This window comes from Bos mutus, chromosome 14, assembly GCF_027580195.1.
Source record: "Bos mutus isolate GX-2022 chromosome 14, NWIPB_WYAK_1.1, whole genome shotgun sequence".
Classification (NCBI taxonomy): Eukaryota; Metazoa; Chordata; class Mammalia; order Artiodactyla; family Bovidae; genus Bos; species Bos mutus.
In genome coordinates this window covers 5,940,416-5,963,926 of record NC_091630.1, presented here as the reverse complement: position 1 = coordinate 5,963,926, position 23,511 = coordinate 5,940,416, and the positions used below count along the sequence as shown (strand labels likewise).

Here is a 23,511-nt window from a genome sequence, read left to right as displayed (position 1 = left end):
TTCAAACACCTTGGAGCGCATGAGGGGCAGGGAGGCGTGGTACTCACGTTCTGGAACTGCCTGAAAGGCACAAACTGGACAATATCCCTGACGGCTTCTTCGCCGGTCGGGGAGCGGAGGCTTCCGCCGTCGCCATCTAGGAACTCCATGGCGCCGAAGTCCGCGCCTCCAACGCCGACGATGATGATGGACATAGGCAGCTTGGCAGCATTAACAATCGCCTGTCTGGTCTCATTGAGGTCTGTGATCACGCCATCAGTAATGATCAGGAGCACAAAGTATTGCTGCCAAAAAAAGACAATGATGTCTGCTGAGCGAGCTGAGCTCCCCAAGAATAAAAGCAACAGTTAATGACATCTCCCGCCTGATGAGTCATTTCGTCGCTCATTTTCCTTGTCAGTCTCTACCCAGGATACCATCTATATGAAATTTTCCAAGATTCTCTGATGACAAGGAAATTAACTGATACGAAAACTGTAGGTTAATTAAAAGTGCAACAGACCACAGAAGAAGGTTGGCAAAAATACGCAGAAGCAAGATGAAACTTTCAGTTAGCACAGAAACATTTTGATTGAACTGGAGGGTTGGATATGTCAAAGTACCTGTCAAGGGAGCAACTGGCAACAACTACATTCTTAAAAGATCAAATATGGAAGTAGAATTGTTTATCAAGCTAAAATATGCTTTTGAATAAGTGGATATGGTTCAGGGAGGGGCAGAAGGGAATCTTTCTCTCAATCCTGCCATCTCTGCTGAATCATTTTAGAGAGTGATACCATGGGACATAAAGTTGCGACTCCATCTTTTGGGTCATCTACGTCTGGAATGGAAAGCAGAATTATAATAGAACCTATCATGTGCTGGGTGTTTACGGTTTATCTCCTCACACTTCTTTCAATAACTGTATGAGGCAGTTATCCCTGACTCATTTCTGAAGATATGAAGCTGAATGAGGTTCGTTCTCCAGGGTCGAACAGGCATTTTGCAACAGCAACCGAAGTGGTAAGTCTCCTCAAGCCTTAACTTGCTAAATCTACTCAAAAAAAAATTTTTTTTCCAGAACCTACCCAGGAAAATTATTTCAAAAGACAGAGAACAAACTCATTAAGTATAAAGGTTGTTTTGCTGTTCTCTTGTTTTTAACGATCACCGATTTAACAGATGTTACTCCCAAACCAAGGAGGACACATCATTGCTTCATGCCCTGTGTTTGCATCTCGACAGACCAAATAAGCAGGAAAAGGGCACTGGGGCCAACTACCAGCCCATGTCCTCCCTGCCCCTGGCAACAGGGCACTCACAGAGGCTGTCCGTTGCTGTGTGGCTGCAGCGGCAAACCTGGCCACGTGGTTTATGATTGGAGAAAAGTTAGTCGGTCCATAGAGTTTTATCTGAGGAAGGCAGGCCCGATATGCCTCTACAATGCCTTGGACTCCTAGATTTAAAAAAAAAAAAGCAGGATTAAAAATTGTCAAGCACAATTTAATTGTCTACTTTTCACCATAGTGGCTGGTTTAATTTATATACTAACATACAGTGCTTTAAAGAGTCAAAAGTTCCATATTTAGGAGTTCTCTAAGGTATATATTACAAAGCTCCATAGCGATGCTCCATCACACACACAAAAAAAACCTATAAACTTTACTCTCCCCCAGTAGAAGGCATTTGTTTTCACCTCAGTCAAATTATTCATTAGTCTTCAGTAGGGTTGTTATACTGTTTAATTTTGGTATGTTTTGAGAATGAGACTCTGACGGAAAAAGAACCATGCGAAAGATGCTGCAACATACAACTGATGACAAGGTACGAAAAAGTAACTGATAAAAATGGGAAACCTTTGCACATATGACCAGAGGGTCTACAAAAATGTCAGACAGCTGTGAACTTAATGTCAATTCTAGCCAAGGGTTTATTGGATAACTTAGAGATGAAGCGTGGTATAGTAGACTGCACTAATTGCAAGTATTCACTTCCAGGTTGTTTATCACATTTTGCTGCAGAAACACTCAAGCATGTCTTTGTGGGCTGCGGCTTAGGCCTGCAGGGTAGCTTCGCCCAGTGCAAGTGATCGGACGCGACAGCCAAGTCTAAGCAGATGTTTCAAGAATCTTTACTGCCGGTTTTTGCCAGCTGTCTTGCTTTTCCGCCCTGCTATGGGAACAGCGTATTCCAGACTGCCTGAGACCCAGAATGAGAAGGAACAGGGGAGTGCAGCGGTCTAGCCAAGAGTCGAGTGATTTGTCAAGTGATCGAGACATAAATCATTGTCATTACAAATTACTGACAGTTGGAGAATGTTGATTACCGCAGACAGCCTATCAAGAGCTGAACAGCATTCCTGATTAAGGCACTGCTGATGAATCTGCCCTTAATACACAAGAGTGTCTGGGATGTAGGTAAGAGACTAGAAAGCCTATAGTAATTCCCCCATAGTACTTTGCTGAGAGTATCAAGAAAATCTGAAAAGACTTTTTAATGTCAACCAAAACAGGTGTCCTGCTTTTAAAATTTCCCGTAGAACATAGATTAATAAGGAGGAGCAGCGTATATTTGGTTTAAAGCTTAACGAGATCAACTTTCTCCACTTAGAATGAGTGCCAATAGACTCCTTAGGCACTTTGAATTTAAGAATAAGTGGTCTTATGAACCACCTTTGAGAATGTAACTAATTCATACAGAGAGATGATTTTACAGGCATAAGGTGAGGCTGTAACTAGTGGTTAGTCAATCCAGTAGTAACAAAAATAGTATTAACATAAGCCAGCAGCAGGATCTTTCTGTAATGATATATGCTATAGAAAAATTGAACCCATAACCAAAGCAACAGTAATATTTTCTTCCATTTCTATCATCTAGCTTGCTTTTCAATAAGGTATACAAGCTATTAAATGTTTTCATAAATATCAACAGCCTTCAATTCCTCAACTAAAACTGAATTATGCTAGTATCTTTCCATTGCATTAAAGGAACAACTGAGACATGTTTTTTTATGGGCAACTAAATTCAATGACTAATTAAGAGAAGAGGATTAAACTTCCTTGTCTTAAAATAAAGTTGTATTGTTTTCTATGTGACATTTCCTTTGTCTGAAACCAAAACGATCCTTTCTTTTGTCCAGACTAAACCGAAAGCAGAAAAGCTGCACATCGTGACAGCCCACAGACAGGCTCTTATTACTCAGAGTGGATGAACTTCTAAAACGAATCATCCTACGATCTGTCATCCATATTTACTTGCAAAACAAAATCTAATTACAACAAATTCTAAAAACTGTTCCAATTTCATCATAAGCATGAAGCACATTTTTTAAAAAGAAAAAATTACTGAAAAAAAAAAAAAGAAATAATGGCTATTTATTGTGGGTATGAAGTGACAATGCCCATTCTATGAGCTGACTTTTCACTCTTTTGACAGTGTCCTTTGATTTACAGAAGTTTTAAATTTTAGTCTAATGTATCTATTTTTTCTTTTGTTGCCTGTGTTGGTATCATATCCAATTAACCATTGCCAAATACAAAAAAAGAAAAATATTCCCAGTTTCATATGGCTAGGGATATAAAAGGCCACAACCAAAGCCGCTGAACGTGCATAAAGGATGAGAAAAGAGTTTTGCAAAAAAGGAGAAAATCCTAATACAAACTACTCCCAACAAAATATTCATGCTCTTCTACTTTATGAATATCATAAGAGGAGGAGGGAAGGACATCATCTTCTATTAGAAATCTATATATTTTGCAACTGTTAAAAGGACACTTTGCAGAAAATTAGCTTAGGGTCTACACTTGTATGCCTCTGCCCCCACCTCTTTCCCTCCTCCAAACTGTTTAGTTTTATATTAATTTTGTGGGAGATTTGGCATTGCTCAATATGGTAAAATGGAGAAAGAAATGACAACCCACTCCAGTATTCTTGCCTGGAGAATCCCAGGGATGGAGGAGCCTGGTTGGCTGCCGTCTATGGGGTCGCACAGAGTCGGACACGACTGAAGCGACTTAGCAGCAGCAGCAGCAATATGGTAAAAAGGAAGAGGCACTGGGATATTTGAGGGATAAACAGAAAAGTGGAATGACAGCAATATTTATGCCTGTTTTCCACACAAAGGAAAGCTACTCCCAGAGCTTAATTCTGTGCTTCTTTAGCCTACATCCACCTCCTTACAGAACCTGTGTAACAAGTAATTAGCTGCTGAACACTTTCTTCATAGAAAGTTAACTGTTAATCTGAGAAAAACACCTGCATATTAAATGATTCATTTTATTGAAGGTTTATTTTTAAATCAACTTATATGTGAATATAAAATGATCACTCTTACTGATCTACCATCAAGACTGAGAAATCTTTTATTCTATTAGACCTCTTAAGGTAGAAGAATTTAGCCAGCAGTCTTCATCATTATCATAGTGATTTGCCTTCTTACTACACTAACCACCAACTTGGTGTAAAATTCTACTTTACGTGATAGGAAATTTAATATATCACAAAATATATATTAGATATATATTATTCTATTATATTAGATATATATATTATATTATATAATAATATATAATATATTATATTAGATATATATATAATTAGATATATATATATATCAAAAATATATTAGAAAGGAAATCTGAGTAGCTTTCAATCATAGAGGAAAAAACAACTGACAAAGACTTAGTAAGCCTTTCAGTTTAAAAATTCACGTTGATTTTTAACTTACCATTACAGTAGGGATTGGATGGATTAAAGTTTATTGGAAATTCATGAGAAACCTGCCAAAAGATGAAAGAAGGACTGATGAGGCTTGTTTTGCTTTGCCAGGAGGCAAACCTTCACAATGAGCTCTTCCTACCTGCCACTGAGGTGGGACCTGCGCTCCAAAGCCGAAAGCTGGAAACATCTTATCACTAAAAGGAAAATTTGAAAAAAGCAAAAGGTCATTTGTCTCTTTACTCATAATAAGACAATACGAGCTTACTTTTAAAACATTCAAAATGTTAGAAAAATCTAAAAATAAAGACTAGAACTAAGGTTAATATTTGGAAACTCTCATCCTAAATATTTTTCTGTGCATTGAAGGAATTTAAAGTCTTTCTATACGAGTTTATTAATATGGACTTTATGACTCAGACAGTAAAGAATCTGCCTGCAATGCAGGAGACCTGGGTTCCATCACTGGGTCGGGAAGATCCTCTAGAGGAGGAAATGGCAATCCACTCCAGTACTCTTGCCTGGAAAATTCCATGGACAGAGGAGCCTGGTGGGCTACCGTCCATGGGGTGGCAAAGAGTCGGACACAACTGAGCAATTAACACACCTCTACTTATGTATCGTTTATCATTTCACTAAATAAATATGTAAATAAATTAATAAAGCTTTAAAAAGCACAAGTTTTTCATTTGTCTACAAAAAAATAGTCATTTGGCAGCAAAACGTGACCTCAACTGACAAGAGGTTATTTATAGCCTGTATTTATTTATACCACTTAATATGAATAAGATATCGTACGTTTGGCCACAGAAATATGGTACAAATGCTACACATCATAAAACTCTCCATTTCTGCAGCAAAATACATGAATATTTGACCCAAGGGCTTAGAGATAATTTGGACAGAATATACAATATCATGAGAGTGGCTGCCAAGTGTTGCACTGTACGGAGATTCTCCCCCAACGGACAGACACCAGCGGCTGGCCATAGCAGAACCCTGTAACGATGATACTAACATTTCTACTAGCGGGACTCTTTTTTATATTACTTCTCAATGGTTCTTTTTGCACCAAGGCTAGAACCTGTGTCACAGATGTTACAATATGTTTCCCAGTTGACAGTCTGCCTTTGACTTTAAAAGAGCTTCCGTTTTCTAGTTATTAACGTTAATGACTGTGAACACACAAAACTTATTTCATGATTGTTGCCTTCTCTGTCTTGCTTAAAGGCTGTCCTCACTGCAGTATTATAGACAATTCACATATATGTTCTCTTAGGACTTCCAAGCCTTGATCTTGATATTAAACGTGTAATTCATCGGGAGTGGCATGTGAAGCAGAAACTGCTCATGTGGATCCACCAGCATCCATCTCTCCCCCTTTAACCCTGGATCCCGTGGGCCCCAGTGACCACATTCTCCCGACCCAGCCTCTGTGCTGGCAGTGGTCGGGGGCGAGGTTCTGGCCGGATGTGTGAGTGGAGGGGTTTGCAGCCACTTCTGAATCGCACCCCTGGGGAAAGCACATGCATCCTCAGTCCCTTTGTCTTCCTCCCACTGGCTGGAGAGGACGAGAACTCAGACCCAGGGTGGACGCTGTGAGTGGCAGCACGGCCCTGTCGGCCCCGAACTGCTTATCTCTAGACGTGCAACAGGAACGAGACACAAATCTCTATTTTGTCAAAATCACGGTGTGCTGGGGTATCTATTTCTGCAGTTCTGTCCATAGTCTGTACAGAAGTATCCTAACATATACAAGCACAAGTCAGGGATTCAAATCCAGTTCGTGAGCAGTTTGACAGTTGTTACAACCCCATCTCTATCATATACTTAAATTGACAGACATTCTTGGGTCTATTTCAAGATTGCGTGTTTCTACTGGTCATGTAATAGTTCCATGCTGTTAATATATACTTAATATTGTACACAGGAAACATATATAATGTTGCTGTGCTGTGCTTAGTCACTCAGTCGTATCCGACTCTTTGCAACCCCATGGACTGTAGCCCGCCAGGCTCCTCTGTCCACGGGATTCTCCAGGCCAGAATACTGGAGTGGGTTGCGGTGCCCTCCTCCAGGGGTCTCCTCAACCCAGGGATGGAACCCAGGTCTCCCACACTGCAGGCAGATTCTTTACCAGCTGAGCCACCAGGGAAGCCCAAAGTGAAAGCGTGAGTTACTCAGTCGTGTCTGACTCTGTGACTCCATGGGCTGCAGCCACCAGGCTCCTCTGTCCATGGAATTCTCCAGACAAGAATACTACAGACAATAGCCATGGGGTGGGCAGCCGTTCCCTTCTCCAGGGGATCTTCCTGACTCAGGGATCGAACCCGGGTATCCCACATTGTGGGCAGATTCTTCACTGTTTGAACCACCAGGGAAATAAATCATATATGTATACATACCAGGTTTTAATATCTACAAGCACAAATTTCCTTTTTTCTTTCCTGAAAAACTTGGCTATTCTTACTCATTTTGCCCTCTAGAAAATTATAAGAATCATTTTGTCAAGGTTCCACTGGAATTCTGATTAAAACTGAATAATCCAGAGAGAAACATTCTATTTTCATCACTGTGACATCTGCCTATCTAGAATCATGGCGTATCTTTCCTTCTTTGTCCCTGGGTATAATTCTGTAGTTTTCTCTCACTTTAGACCTTTGACTAAATTTATTCTCATTTTTTATTGCATTATGAACTGTGATCTTTTATTCACTCCAGTTTCTTCAACTGGTTTTTGATAGTTCATGAAAAATTGCTGATTTTTTATTTTATGTTGTATGTAACCACATTTTGAACTTTCACTACTTTCTAACATTTTTCACTTGATTCTCTCAGGTTTGAATTCATTCCTCATTTATGTATGAAGCTGTCTTGGCTGGTGCCTTTGTGAGAAGAGCTCTTTGACCAGTTCCTGGTCTGAGGAGGTTCTCTGCCTCTTTGAGCCAAGTTTGGTAATTTGTAGCTTTCTAAAAGAATCATCCTGCAACCTAGATTTTTTCACTGAAATAGTATAACATGTTACCAAACATAACATACAAATGTTTAATGATTTTTTTTCTGAATTTATGCTTATGATCTCTGTCTCATTACTAATATTCTATGTGTTTTCTCTTTTTCTTGGGGATCGGTGTCAACAAAGGTTTTCCTAAATTTTGTTGAACTTGCAAAGAATCATCTCTTCATTTAATTTATTAACTTGGTGTGTGTAAGTCATCACTTTGTGTGTTTGGAGGAAGCAGAGCACAGCCAAGTGGTGAGGACAAGTTTCAGAGCCAGACAGCCCAGGTGTGGTTCTGTGTCTGCCGTTACCTGCTGAGGGACCCTGGACACGTGACTTTAGCCTTCCTGCCTCAGGCTTCTCATCCGTAAAATCAAGATGATGACACCACCTCTCTCACAACCAAGCATGAGGACTAGATGAATATCATATAGAAAGGATTTAAAATTTTCCCTGACATATAACAGCTAACACGTATATGGAATCTCCTACTATTACTGTATGTATATTTTTCTTTCTATCCTTGAATTTTACTTTGTTGAAAAGCTAGTTCATTTATATTCAATTCTTTTTTAAAAAATAAAAGTGTCAGAAATCTTCCTTTATAAAGATGCCTGAGTACTGCCTGGGTACCTCAGTTGGTAGAGTAATCAGACTTTTAATCGGAGGGCATAGGTTCAAGTCCCTGGAGATGCTTTAAAAAAAAAAAGAAAAAAATGAAGTAAGAGGAGTTCCCTGGTGGTCCAGCATTTAGGACTTGATGCTTTCACTGCCGTGGGCTGGGGAGCTAAGTTGCTGGAGACCATGCATAGCCTTCTCATTACCCTTTATTTCTAGACAGTCTGTTATTACACTCTGATTTCCTCTTTGATCTAAGAACTACTGAAGAGCTTTTTTAATTTTCATGTGGTAAGCTTTTTTTAGTTAACTTTTTGTTTTAACTTCCAAGAAGCAGTCTGAAAAAGTAACCCTGTAAATTTACTACTTTTTTTTATCTAAGTCCCATTACAACTGTGTTTCTTTGAAATTTTTATCATATTTCTAGCTATTTTCAATTGAAATACATTGATACTGTATTACTAACCATATCCATGCTTATATTTTCATTTTGGATTATACAACAAAGTGTCTATAAAGTAATTTTTCAATTGCCTTTAATGAGTTTTGTCTTAAATTCTGTTAGGCTGGTATTGCAACTACTACCCTTGGCTTAAACTTGTTTCTCTAAGAATTTCATCTAAATGGCATAACAGATTAATGAAAACCTCCATCAATATGTATGGACTTTTATCATAAAATGACAGACAAAAACAAGTGAAAATGTATACTGTACCCTAACAGATACAGAACAAAAAATTAATAACGTGGATTTTTTTCTATTGTTTAGTACACCTTCAGAAGGACCTATTTTAATCTATTCAAAATCTATCCATTGAGAATCGATTCAAAGTATTTCATAGCAATTATATCAAGGTATCCTGTAGCACTTGCTGAAAATCACCATTAAGAAACTAATTTGACAACAACCGCCTAGAAAATAGACATTAAAAATTAGTGTCTATGAGTGTTTACAAAATGTGTCTTCTGGACTTCAACCACAGAAATAACTTATCCCTAATGAGTAAGCCCCAAGAAAACCGGATCAAAGAAACAAAAGCCTTGCCAACAGTCAGCTGTTAGAGAAGGACGCTACGCATAATACAACTAATCACAGCCAGAGATTAGAGGCCAAAGGTAAACACTGACTGTTCACAAAGGGAAAAATAGAAAAGATAAGAGAAATTTTAAGGAGAAAGTTACTTCTCCCCAGCACGGTTATCCCATCAACTACATCAGAGAACCAGCAGAAGATCCAGACACTGCCGTTTCTGGGGAGTCATGCACTGGAGTCATACTCACGCATCGTAGTCCTGAATGACCAGTCCCACAGACCAAATTGCAGTCAAATACTCATTAATACCATTGGGGCTGATGTAGTGAAGGGAGTTGGGAGAACGCGGATCACCATTGGAGCCAGTGAAGTCCACTCCCACCTGCCAAATGACAATTGTGGTCCTTACTCAAGGGAAGGCAGGGACATTCTTGCTTGCTGTCCAGGAAAATGCACACACTGAATGCTGACACAGAAACACTCATCCCTGAGCCTGCTCTGATTTGCTAACAAGTCCCTGAGCCGACAGGTATTTTCACGACAATGAAACAATTACAGCCTCAGCCTGAAGCAACCTGCTAGTCCTAATTTTCTAGACGTCTTAAATCATAGATTATTATATCTATGACTTTAGGCATAGAGGACTTTTTGGTACATTTGATTAATGTTTTTTATTAATTAAATTTCTGCAGGATAATCACTGATTTATACACAAATGCTTTTTTTTCAGGTGGAAAAAGTATTATCGACAAGGCCAAAAGCTTCTGGATCAACCTAGACAAACTCTCTGCAGAGACCATATTCAACAGATTGTGTACATTTCATCACAAAGTCAGTTTGGCAGTAAAAGAAAAAACACTGTAAAATAGAGGGAAAAAGCCACATGTTACAGTCTACTGTGAAAAATCCAGTGTGTTACTCACAGTAAAATTCAGCTGGCAGCCTCCCATGATATAGTCAAGGAATGTACATTCCACTGTAATCTAAAAATAAATAGTAAACAAAATTAAAACTTTCCTACTTTTTTAAGAGAAGCAAAGAGCTCCCTGGTATACATTTTTAATCATCTATAAACTGAACAGCACAAGATACAAACATATAGAACCCACCCCTACATTTGAATTTAAAGCAACCTACCCCTACATGTCATGAATCTGTAAGATTCAAGATAATTATAGCATGTTATGGGAAATAGATGGGGAAACAGTGTCAGACTTTATTTTTTAGGCTCCAAAATCACTTCAGATGGTGACTGCAGCCATGAAATTAAAAGACGCTTACTCCTTGGAAGGAAAGTTATGACCAACCTAGATAGCATATTCAAAAGCAGAGACATTACTTTGCCAACAAAGGTTCGTCTAGTCAAGGCTATGGTTTTTCCAGTGGTCATGTATGGATGTGAGAGTTGGACTGTGAAGAAAGCTGAGCGCTGAAGAATTGATGCTTTTGAACTGTGGTGCTGGAGAAGACTCTTGAGAGTCCCTTGGACTGCAAGGAGATCCAACCAGTCCATTCTAAAGGAGATCAGCCCTGGGATTTCTTTGGAAGGAATGATGCTAAAGCTGAAACTCCAGTACTTTGGTCACCTCATGCAAAGAGTTGACTCATTGGAAAAGACTCTGATGCTGGGAGGGATTGGGGCAGGAGGAGAAGGGGGACGACAGAGGATGAGATGGCTGGATGGCATCACTGACTCAATGGACGTGAGTCTGAGTGAACTCCGGGAGTTGGTGATGGACAGGGAGGCCTGGCGTGCTGCGATTCATGGGGTCACAAAGAGTCGGACAAGACTGAGCGACTGAACTGAACTGAAGATTAGAATATCAATAGCCAAAGATGAAATGCACTGGTTTAAGAAACTAGTAATGAGTTTAATATGTTGAGACTTTAATAAGTTTAAAAACAAAAGCAAAAACTCCCACTCATTTAAGAAACTCTTGGATTTTTCCCCTTCACTCATAACATCTCATCTTGAAATTATAACCAGGACTGATGCACTGAGTTAAGTCATTTCCACTGATGCACCAGAAAAACACCAATGGTGCCCGTATTTCCTAAGATAATGAAAAACTTTAATTTTTCCTTTGTTAGAGAGCTGTCAAATCTTGGAAGCAAAGTTACTTGAAAGAATTCTCTACTATTTCCTATTTTCTTCTCTAAGGGGGCCCAGATGCTCATGTAATTTTCAACTGTTCAAAGTGTTTGTGTGATATATACCATATTGATGGAAGAACTTAACATGTGGTCTCATTACACTGTAAGCTGTCAAGAGCAACCGACCTCACAATGCTTCACACTGATCACCCCTGAATTCTTGTAGCTTTTCTTCTTTTGCCTCTTTTTTTCATTTATGCATTCAAATTCAACCTGTAGGAAGAAAAGACAAAATGTTCAATATTATTAGTGATATTAGAAAATGCCAATGTAAATTTAAGTGAATGACTTTTTTCTCTTAGAAACAAACCATCTACTGATATAGGTCTGTTACAAAATACGACTGTGAAACAATTGCACACTATATTATATATATGAAATATGTATCAGTCCCATTTCCTAAAAGCACTTCTAAAACTTTGTACCTTTTAAAATAGTTTCTAAGTATAAATGTTTCCTTTGTAGATCATTTCCTTATAAACGCTCCAAGTAATCATCTTTTTTCTTTATAACAAAAGAAATAAAATATTATTTTTAGCTGTCACCCACACAAAGTACAAAAACATACCGCTTGAAAAAGAAAAAAACAACCATCAGAAAACAGAAATATATGAAGCCCAACTCTATGGTAAAATATGCAGCAAAGATCATTCCTTTCCACTGGGAATATGCATAGAAACAGATCTAATGTCTTCTTCCCACAAACAGACCATCTTCCCTTCCAACGCCTACCCACTATGCCTCTGGAAGGCTTGGCTCGAGTCATCCTTCTCCATAGCATCAACTCCTGTTCTGGTCTTCTCTGATCGCCATCTCTCTCATTAAGCTTCCACAACTACATAAAACTTACATACTTGGCATTAATCTCAACTGTTTCATTTCATTAATTTTTTTCATAGCTAGGGTACAGTCACTTCCAAGTTATACCCTGAAATTCTCACTGTCTTGCCAAATAATAAGAGACACTCAGTGAATACTGGGTAAGTCACCTCTTCTGGTCAATAGAAAGCAACTTACATACTTTAGCCAGAGGCATTACTAATTTTCTAAGAATCAAACATTTAAAAATACCTTTGAAACAATGATACCAAACAAAATGATGTTTAAAAAAAAATCTCTTGATGGTTTAGGATCCTGCCAGAGTTTCAGTCATTATCATACACACTGCTGCTGCTGCTGCTGCTAAGTCACTTCAGTTGTGTCCAACTCTGTGCGACCCCATAGACGGCAGCCCACCAGGCTCCCCCGTCCCTGGGATTCTCCAGGCAAAAGCACTGGAGTGGGTTGCCATTGCCTTCTCCAACGCATGAAAGTGAAAAGTCAAGGTGAAGTCGCTCAGTCGTGTCCTACTCTTCGCGACCCATGGACTACAGCCTACCAGGCTCCTCCGTCCATGGGATTTTCTAAGCAAGAGTACTGGAGTGGGTTGCCATTGCCTTCTCCATCATACACACTAATTATTGAATATTAGAGATGCAGAAATGCCCTAAGCAGAACTCTCATTGGTAAAAGGCTACATTACTTCACTTCATTTATCCACATTTTTACAGTAATCCACCCAAGCAACAAGCACCGTTCTAGGTCCTGAACACAGAGTTGATAAGATAGAGTCCTGTCTTTGAAGATTGAGTGGGTAAACCTTGTCACTGTAATAGTATTAAAAGCCGCATTCTATCATGGGGGAGGGAAGGACCAAGTTAGCTGGATTTAGGAGAGTTCCGCATGCTAAGACGGCATCCTCTCCTCAACTGCACCAAAGGAGTGAGTTCCTAGACCCCGAACGCTTTATTTTTCCATCAATTATCTCATGTAATTCTGCCAACAACCTTGTAATGTAGGATTAATGTCCCCTTTTAGGAACTGAAGGGGCTTCCCACATAGCTCGGTTGGTAAATCAGCTGCCTGCAGTGCAGGAGACCCGGGTTCGATTCCTGAGTCAGGAAGATACCCTGGAGAAGGGAATGGCAACTTGCTCCAGTATTCTTGCCTGGAACATCCCCTGGACAGAGGAGCCTGGCGAGTTATGGTTCATGGTGTCGCAAGAGTCAGACACGACTTAGCGACTAAACCACCATCACCTACATGCTCTGTAAAGTATTACACAGTTAGTTTCTGGTTCATTCTCTTCTAAAAACAGGTCATTTACTGGTTCTGCAAAATAATGTCTATAAATGTGGTTCATTCAGTAAAAAAAAAAAAAAAAACAACAAACTGAAACCAGCGAAACAACGATACACATCACTCCTCATGTTTAGTTCTTTTAGGAAGCTTGCTTTATAGAAATGTTCAGATTGTCACAATTTTCCATTATTTCTGCCCTTAAAAATAAACATATATATCTTTCAGCAGAATATTTACAGCTGAATTTTACTGTTGTTTTTATTTAAACTGTTAATTCAACTTTTGCATTTAAACCATTAGGCGTGGTTGGAAAAGCCCTTCTTACTTCACACAAGTACTTCTGCTACACAAGTACCTGGGCTTTGTGACACAGGACTGTGTGCTCAGTCACTCAGTCATGTCTGACTCGTTGCGACCCCATGGACTATAGCCCACCAGGCTCCTCCGTCCATGGAATTCTCCAGACAAGAGTACTGGAGTGGGTTGCCATTTCTTACTTCAGGGGATCTTCCTGACCCAGGGATCAAATCCACATCTTCTGCATTGGCAGGCGGATTGTTACCCCTGAGCCACACGGCAAGCCTGTAGAGATAGGACTAGAGATCTCTGTATGACCTCCTGAGAATTCTAGTACCACTATGTCAGCTCAAAACTCACTTCTCCCAATTATGTAAATCAAAAAGCTAATCAGTTTTGTTTATTCATTTAGTATTTAAGTTTTGATCTAAAACTATCAGTATCTTCTTTTGGGTCACTTCACTTACATAACTTGGTAAAAAAGACCTTGCCATCTGACCATAATCTCTTACCTTTTAAACTTCATGTTTGGATTTTCAAAAGCAAATGCTATATACGAGAGCATTATTCAGGTCACTAAGCAGGTAAAAACATTTCAGATTATTCTAGGCAAGCTAAAAAGAGAATTAACTTATTTCATTCAAACTAGAAAGTTAAGTAAGAGGGAAGCAGTTTATAAGTTTTATTTATAAAAAACACTCTGGAATAGTTTTTAGGCACTTTGCCATAGAGACAGGAAAGTTTCAGAAGCAATCGTAGAAATATGTGGGGATGCTAACTAACAAACTGAATGCAATTAAGGCAAACAAATGATCCTAACAAAGTCAGTCCATTAGATGGCAGCTTAAGACTACATAACTTGAAGTAGTATAACTATGCTTTTATACTTCCTTTGGGCAAGGACATGTCAGAGAGGGAGAGAAGGTAAAAGCCAATTTCTAAAGTATCCAAAAGGAGAATAAATGTCCACAATTTAAGCCTTGGTATTTGTCTCATGTAGATATTAATTATTGTGGCTAATGAAATGCCAAGATCTTTAAAACGAAGGCTTTTCAAACAAACCACATAATTTGTCCATAGCGAAAGGAAACCAAACCTCTAAACATAAATGTAAACTCACCCCAAGTAAGAATTTTGAGTCATCTGACTACTTAAACAAAATCCAAAGATTTCAGAATATTACGTATTATAGAGTAAAAGCAAGGAAAGCTATTTGCTATTTCAAGAGAAAAAAATGAAGTAATAAATACAGAGCCAAGTATAAGGTATACTCAAATAACAAAGGCGCGACTCACAGGTGAGCTTCTGGAGGCTTCTTTCAGTTTTGTCATTGTGGTTTGAAAGGTTCCAATGAGATCATGCGACCCATCGTTGTCATAATCATAACACTCTACCTATAAGGAAGCATAATATAAATATATAAAAATATATACAATCTTGTTTAAAAGAACTATAATAAATGGGACTTACCAAGAAGTGCACTTTTAATTCAAATAAGTGAAAATGTTTAATACACAGTCCTACTTGGAGAAGCAGGAACTAAGTTCCTAGAGGAATAATACTGAAACCCTTTCAAGCCCTGGCTATTCTTGGGATGGGATTCTAAGACAGATTGCAGGCACATGAAAAACACAAATACTGTTGAAATTCCATGTTGATCAGTTTCCAGTTCTTGTATATGCCCTTTACAAGTTCTAATAAAACTGAAATGCAATTAGACCTTCTCTCTCGCCCACTTTTCACCTTGCTATTTTACAGTGGCTAAAAGCCATTATCTATCTGAAGGAAGAAAGGAAGTCAGTATCCTAGGCAGCTAAAAATCATACAATTAAATTCTAGATGGTTTATAACTATGGAAAATGTATTTCATTAGCTGCAATCTGGTGAGGCTTGGCTTCTTTTAGGAGTTCGATTCAATGAAGTTGGATTTGCATCATTCTGAGGATCACAACTCCCACAATGAAAAGGAAAATTCCAGGAAAACAGTATTTAACCCACTGAGGAAGTGTCTACACTGGGCCATCACAACGCTGTTTCCATGTAAGACAAGGCCAAGTCCAGTCTGAGCTATGGCTTCCATTAAATGCTCACTGTTTCTGAAAACACGTGGAAGAGAGCTGAGGGTATCTGATTCCCATGTTGGCAGAGGCTGTCAAAGAGTAAATATTCACAGGAATATCTGAATATTCATTGCAGCGAGAAAATTAACACGGTGTGAACTCTTAGCAAGCAGAAGTGCTCACTGTGATCATAAATAACTTAAGTTTTTATACTGCTTTATAATTACAAACATTTCTTCCGCAAACATTCATTATGTGCACTGCACACAGCATCTACTGAGGATGTCAGGTAGACAGAAGAATTTAATAGTCTTAGAAGATGACCTATCTTGTGTGGTAACCGACAAAGCACATCTGTGCCAAGGAAACTTTTGAATACTTCTAGTGCCTGTGATTTAAGATAAAAGTCTATGATTGAAAAGCAATTTGCATTTACCCTATGCTATAATCCTTTACAAAGTTACATTAATCATCAAGCTAAAACACTCAGGATTTATATATATTCACCAAGCAAGGTGATTTTTCTTCCTCAGTTCTATGAAAAGTGAATTGAGTGCTTATCAAAACAGGAAGTCTTTCACTCCATATATTTTCATTATTTTTCAAGACCAAAAATCAAACGATCAATAAATGAATACAAACTAGGTCTAGAATTGCAATTCTGAGTAACAGTAAGTGCTTTTATTTGTTTCCAGTACTTCAGTCAATTTATTTTTTTCATACTCAATTTAAAAATTGAGTATGAAAAAAATAAAAATGAGTATCAGATGTATAGATCAAGAGTGAACTCTTAGCAAGACCTATACATCTTGATCTTGAACTCTTGATCTATACATCTGATACTCATTTTTATTTTTTTCATACTCAATTTTTAAACCAAAAGCCCTTTATCTGACAGAAAATTAATGATATCAATAATTTTTCCAGAGGAATTAAAATTAAAGTTAAAATAATATTTTAATAACTTCATTTTTATTTTTTATTTAATTTTTTAATTTTTTTAATTTTTTTTTTTTTAAATTTCAGGTATACACGTGCTCCCCATCCTGAAGGAGGGTTCAGGAGGAGGGTTCAGGAGGGTTCAATAATTTCATTTTTAAGAGGTTTTTTTTTTTTTAATTACAGAAAACAGAACATTGGATTTTAGATTTACATTCAGGAAACTCCAATTTATACCTAAGACAACAAGATCAGGCTTTGATAAGACCAAGATTTTATTTAAACAAAACTTATGGAAGAGCTAAAACAGTTCATGTTTAGACTGTCCAAAACTTCTGGGAATGCAAAGCATTTTTAGAATGTGATTCCTGATAACTCACTATAATAAACATGTAGGAAAAGCTCACTGTTGCCCCATCAAAGACAAATGTTAGATGTTAAAGGAAAATGTGACATTTATTATGCTGACATGTGTTCAGATACAGTCTGAGGCAAAGGGTGTAACGATTTATGTCATTTAATTTCTCTTCTCAAGAATTCAAAAACCAGTAGTATTAGCTGTTTTAAACAACAGCTTCAGCAGTCTGTGATCCTGAAATGTACACATATATACACACGTGCATATGTATATATGCAAAGAATGCACACATCACACAACACTACACTCACTAATGCATTCTCAGTGTAGACATGCATGGTTATTCTTCTTATTCACACACTCTTATGAAAATAATAATCCATGCTAGAATGGTAACACTGGGACGTTCACACTGCAGCAAAGAAATCACCAATGATTCCGACTCTGTTCTCTGCTCTATAACTCTGTCTACACCTCTAAGCACCTTCCAAACCCCAAGAGAATCGGTGATGGATGGCTTTCTGATGACTGCAAGAAATACAGAACTAAAGAAAGACAGACAGAGATGGGGTGGCGAACCAGCTGGCGCATAGTGAAAACAAGTGGAGAATCTTTTAAGAATGAAGACGTTCATCAGAGAGAGCTCAAAAAATCAGTTTACTTACTATAATAAAATAGCCCTGTGAGCATGACGCTGTGCACAAAAAAAAGAAGTTAAAGAAATATTGTTTCGTTGTTAATATATTATTACAAACAATCAAACAGTTTAGGCATTTTTTTCCTAGCCTCTCTTACTTCTTAGATCTAATGAAGCCTTAACTTGTTATTTTTAATGTGAAAAGCAAAAGGTCTAGATTTAATATAACAGTAAAAAGTGTCAACCACAGATTGGCCCTCTCCGTGGGGGCTTGCCATCACCTCTACAGGGACTAAATCAAGTGACGCAGCAGCTGCAGACCTTTAATGGCCCCTGAAGGAGTTTAGGGTGGAGAGCAGAAGGGAGGCACCCTGTGTTCAGGGAAAAACTGGCAGGACAGGTCTTCAGACAGTTAAATACTCACAGGAGCTGATTTTATGAAGCCAATTCTTGCATCTCCACATATCTAGAAAAGCACTAAAATCCTTCACGGTCACGACGGTTTCTCATGACTAGCAGAAGCTTCACAAGACTCGTAGAAACCTTTAGGGAAAACCTGTGCCTGATTGCATGTATTTCCCCCTTTACCAAAATCACATGAACACTGACCTTTCCCCTGCCTCTCTGGAACAGTTTCTCAGAGCTCTCCGAGGTGCTGTCTCTGCAGCCCTCAGATTGTCCCAAATAAAACTTAACTCAAAACTCTTACGCTGTGTATTTTTTACAGTTGACCACAGTAATGTACAAAGCTACTTTTCTATTTATTTTGTACCAAAATTTTCACTGCTGTTTGAAATATCACACAAATCATATTGATCTTTAAAGTTCTCTGAAAAATGAGGAAAAAATTTATGGATCTAAGAAATGAAATGGTTTTCAATAATAATAGCATCTCTACTGTGTTTAACAGTTTATGAAACTTTTCACGTACATTAATTTAATCCTGATTTAATTTTGCCATGTAAACATTATGTTCTCCATTATATAAGTAAGGAAGTTAAGTAAGGAAGTTAGATAACCTGCTCAAGATCCCTTAGCTGGTTAAAGGTCTAAGTCAAGACTTGGACTGTGGTTTGACTCCAGGTCCCTTCATGACCTTTCCTGCTTTCACCATACTAATGATCAAAAGAAAAAAAAATTAAATAAACAAAAAACTCACCCCAGTTTGCTGACCTCTGCAATACATGAAAAGGCTCCTATCGGGAATCTTATGTAAAAAGGTGACTAATATAAACGTGTCTTTAAAATAATATATCTATATTGGCTAGAAGTGAAAACATTTAAGAAAATTCTTAGCTAACTGCTGCAGCTCCCTGCTTCTACTTTGCTTTCCTTTAAAAACTCTAAAACTAAAGCCATCCAAATGTTGTAGTAAATTATACCTTCCTCTGAGCACCGGGAGTTGGTGATGGACAGGGAGGCCCAGCGTGCTGCAGTCCATGGGGTCACAAAGAGTCAGACACGACTGAGCGACTGGACTGAACTGAACATCAGTGACGCAAGTGTCACCACTATCGTGCTCTGCGCTGAAGGCAGAAGGAAGCTCTGGGTTCTCAGTTAAAGTAATACCTACTTTTATTGCAAGGGACACACCAAAGGCAAAGGGTGCAGTTAACCGTTTCTATTCCCAGAGCAGAAGAATCTTATTAAAAAGTAGGGAAGACTTTAATACTTTATTTTAAAAAATGAAGAATAAAATAAAAACCACAATGTTTGATTAAGCATTCAACAGATCAACAGATCACTCAAAATGTCTCTGCTCCTTTAGACTGACTGCTTATCAGAAACATTTCTATTTTAGCATTCCTAAATATACATAAAATTCAAACTTACATCATTTACTTTCTTTAAGTACTAGCCAATGAATTAATTTATAAAAGCAGTGAGTGTGTATGTGTGTACATAATATATATATAATTTCAAATTACCTTAATAGTTTTATCCATATCTCCATAGCACAGAGAGTTAAGAGAGATCTTAAAAGGCCTCCAAACAGGATTCAAGTTGTTTTTAACAACCTATTTAAAAAAATAATAATGAAGGTCAGTTAGAAAAACATTCCACTCATCATCAATGTTCTGCTCTTGCCTTTCCCAGGTTCCCACCAGGCATACCATTCATCCTTCACCTCTTCACCCACCCAACTTCGTCAGCGAAAATCTAGCCAGGACCATATTATACACCTGTTATATGAAAAATGTGAGGGACTGTCTAGTCAAGATACATTCTGAGAAAGAAAAAAAACTGGGAAATGTATCCAGCCATTACAAGATGCACTTACAAATTACAGAAGATTATTGGTTTTGTTGGAAACCAGAGTTTTCACTGCAGGACACAAGATTCAAATATGGAATAAGAAAAGTTGGGAAAGGATCTTGCTATGTTTGATTTGAATGAGAAAAATGGTGTAAATTTATGATTTTAGGTTTTTTTTAATGTTTAATATATATAAACATATATACACAAACATATTTATCATTTATGTCCACTGAAAAGGTCTGAAAGTGCTCAGCAGTAATGAGCACTCATACCCTGCTGTGCAAATCCTACCCTCTTAAAGGAAAAATCAGGCTTCCTAAGAGAAATAGTTCATTCCAGACGGGATAGGGTAAGTACAAGGTCAACTGACAACATAATTTCACATAAAATAAGACAGTGCTTAAAGACTGATTTGTTGTTGTTTAGTCACTAAGTCGCGTCTGACTCTTTGTGACCCCACGGACCATAGCCAGTCCATCTCCTCTGTCCATGGGATTTCCCAGGCAAGAATACAGGAGTGGGTTGCCATTTCCTTCTCCAGGGGATCTTCCCAACCCAGAGATCGAACCCAAGTCTCCTGCATTGGCAGGAGGGTTCTTTACCACTGAGTCACCTGGGAGTCCTGGGAACATAATAGCCAAATGCAAACTGTGAACCTGGAATGGACCCTGTATTAAACAAAACAAAACACACAAAAATCGTGTTTGGGGAAATTGGGAGGATCTGAAGATGCATGGTATAGTAAATGATGTTACTAAATCAATGCTAACTCTCTCAGTTATGGAGGTGTAGAGAAACGCCTTTGTTCTTGAGAAATACCTGTAGCAGTTAAAGGTGAAGAGTCACGATGTCTGCTGCCTACATTAGGATAGTTTTGCAAAAGGGCATGGACGTGGGCGTGAACAAGAGAGAGCACACACCCGTGTGCAGGTGTGACCGTTTGATAAATCTAGGTGAAGGACACACTGGCATACATTTCAGTGTCCTTTACAGGATTTTAAAAGTAAGGCAGAGGGACGTCCCTGGGGGCCCAGAGGCGAAGACTCCACCCACCAACACGGGAGACACAGTTCAGTCCCTGGAGCATCCCACAGGCCTTGGGGCAACTAAGCCCATGAGTGCCACGACCACTGAACCACACGCCTGGAGCCCTCGGCCCACAGAAGAAGCCAGCAGTATGAGAAGCCCGGGCACCACCCTAGAGAGCAGAGCCCACTCACTGCAACCGCAGAAAGCCCGTGGGCAGCAGCAAAGACCCAGCTGAGCCAAAAGTAAAGAATTTAAAAACAACTAAGCATAGCAGCACCTTCTCATTTAAAAAAAAAAGAAACGAGCACGCTGACCTTGTGTCTCTGGCAGTTATATACGTCTGAATTCAGATGAATATTTTTATAAATACGTACATTTTTAAAATTCAGATTACCACAATTCCAAAGGAAACTTCAACCCTACTTTTCAAATTCAGATATTCACCTCCGTTCGATGAACCATTAGCCAGTTTCCATCAGATGTCTGCTTGTGGAACTCTAGGTAAGGATCTGACTTCCCAAATAGATCCTACATTAAAATAAAAAGCAAAGCAATTATTCTCCTCCTAAAACATGTGAAACACACTTTGTATATGTTACATGTCTGTAGTACCTGAAGTTTAATTCTATAGTACAGATAAACATATGTATATATACATATATATAGTACAATACAACAGTAAATACAAATCCCAATACATTCCTCACAAACATAAACCTGCTGAAGTCTACGAGGAGAACGTTTAAGGCATTCCTGATAAATGCTCATTATCCTTACACCCTTACATCTCAAAACACAAGATGGCTTTAAAATACAGTGATCAATGGAACCCATGATCAACACAGGACGCTTTTAGCTGGTTTTCATTATTAGCAGCATTCACTCATTCAAACAGCACTAAGTAGTCTTATATAAACAATCCCATACAGTAGTCGTACTAGCTCCACGAGAGGCAGGACAAACTGGATTCAGAGGAGTTAAAGACTTTGCCAAAATCACACATCTAATGAAGTGATGGATCTGAGCCTTGATTTCACATCTTACCCTTCTATGTCCAATACCTGTTCGGCAATCCCACACGTTTCTTTACACAAACGCAAGAGAGCACAGACAAGGAGACACGGGAAGTGCACAACAGAAGTGCTTGGAGAGCACAAGGCACACCCTATTTCCTCTGTGATTCACCACGCACAGCTCTCCTGTACAACGCGCAAGCACAGTGAGGGTGCAAACGTCCCCTCATGGCCATCTTACACACACACACACACCCAGAGACTCTTCCACAGGGAGATAAAATCCTGGAAAGATGCACAAAGGTAAAAGACAGTAAGACTGTGGATGACTTTACTTTCTCATTTTCATTTATCTTCATTTTGAAATTTCTATCCTCCTTAGCATTACTACTTATTATTTGTGAAAGTGAAAAGACATTGGTTAAGCCCACAGGAATGTAAGCAGATACATTCCTAAACTGAAGATTTTTTTCAGTCTTGAATTTACTTCAATATTAAATTAAGAACTAAGATAATATTATTTCCCTCCTCAGCATAGTTTAATGTTAAGAAAGGAACACATCCCTCATAGTCAAAAACAAAAACACGAAGACTACACAGAACTTTTAAAATTTAACCTTCTCTCTAAGAAGAATTTAAGCAATGTAATAAGCCTCTCTATGCTCCATTTTATAAAACTAGGAACAATATTATACCTAGAGAAGCTAACTTTCCCAAAAGCACATGAACGTCCTCTGTCTCTTTTATCTTAGAGATAATCTTTTGAGAAAGGTAGAATATCATTATTACTATAATGAAGGTCAAAAAACAGACCCTGCTTTACAGTTCATGAAACTGTCAACAGTAGAACTAAAACAAGAAGTAAAAGTCCCTGACTCTGATCTCTAGGATAAGTTAAGTCAAAAGAACAAGGCAGAGAAATGCATGTGTAATATTAATATGTCATGCTACACTTAATCAAAGACTGGGGCTGGGCTGGGGTATGGAAATGTAAATATATACATACACACAGGCGTGCACACTCATATCTACCTATATGACATATACATCCATATCTATCTATTTGTACATTTATATACACACAGAGAGACACACGTGTACATACACAGAAAAAAAAACCCTTCGTTTTTTGGAAAATGAAGGATTAAGCCATTAAATATAAATTTTACAAACGAATAAAATACAGCAAGAGAAAAAACTGCAGCGTGGACAGGGAAAGAAGCTAAATTTGTTGAATATACCTTGTTTTCTATTGGCTTTGGAACCATCTTATACATGATTATACAGCAAACTTAAA

General features: G+C 38.3%; 1 protein-coding gene across 2 annotated transcripts in view; it reads right to left on the bottom strand.

Moving 5' to 3' along the window:
- Nucleotides 1–23,511, bottom strand: part of CPNE3 (copine 3) — a 48,645-nt gene that overhangs the window by 5,499 nt on the left and 19,635 nt on the right. For both annotated transcript variants that reach the window (XM_070382920.1, XM_070382919.1), the window contains exons 6-15: nt 21,646–21,729; nt 19,842–19,931; nt 15,215–15,313; nt 11,628–11,714; nt 10,271–10,330; nt 9,596–9,729; nt 4,838–4,892; nt 4,706–4,757; nt 1,302–1,435; nt 48–284 (exon numbers count right to left, since the gene is read on the bottom strand). In XM_070382920.1, the coding sequence (XP_070239021.1) occupies nt 48–284; nt 1,302–1,435; nt 4,706–4,757; nt 4,838–4,892; nt 9,596–9,729; nt 10,271–10,330; nt 11,628–11,714; nt 15,215–15,313; nt 19,842–19,931; nt 21,646–21,729 (1,032 nt within the window). The remainder of the gene's footprint in view (nt 1–47; nt 285–1,301; nt 1,436–4,705; nt 4,758–4,837; nt 4,893–9,595; nt 9,730–10,270; nt 10,331–11,627; nt 11,715–15,214; nt 15,314–19,841; nt 19,932–21,645; nt 21,730–23,511) is intronic.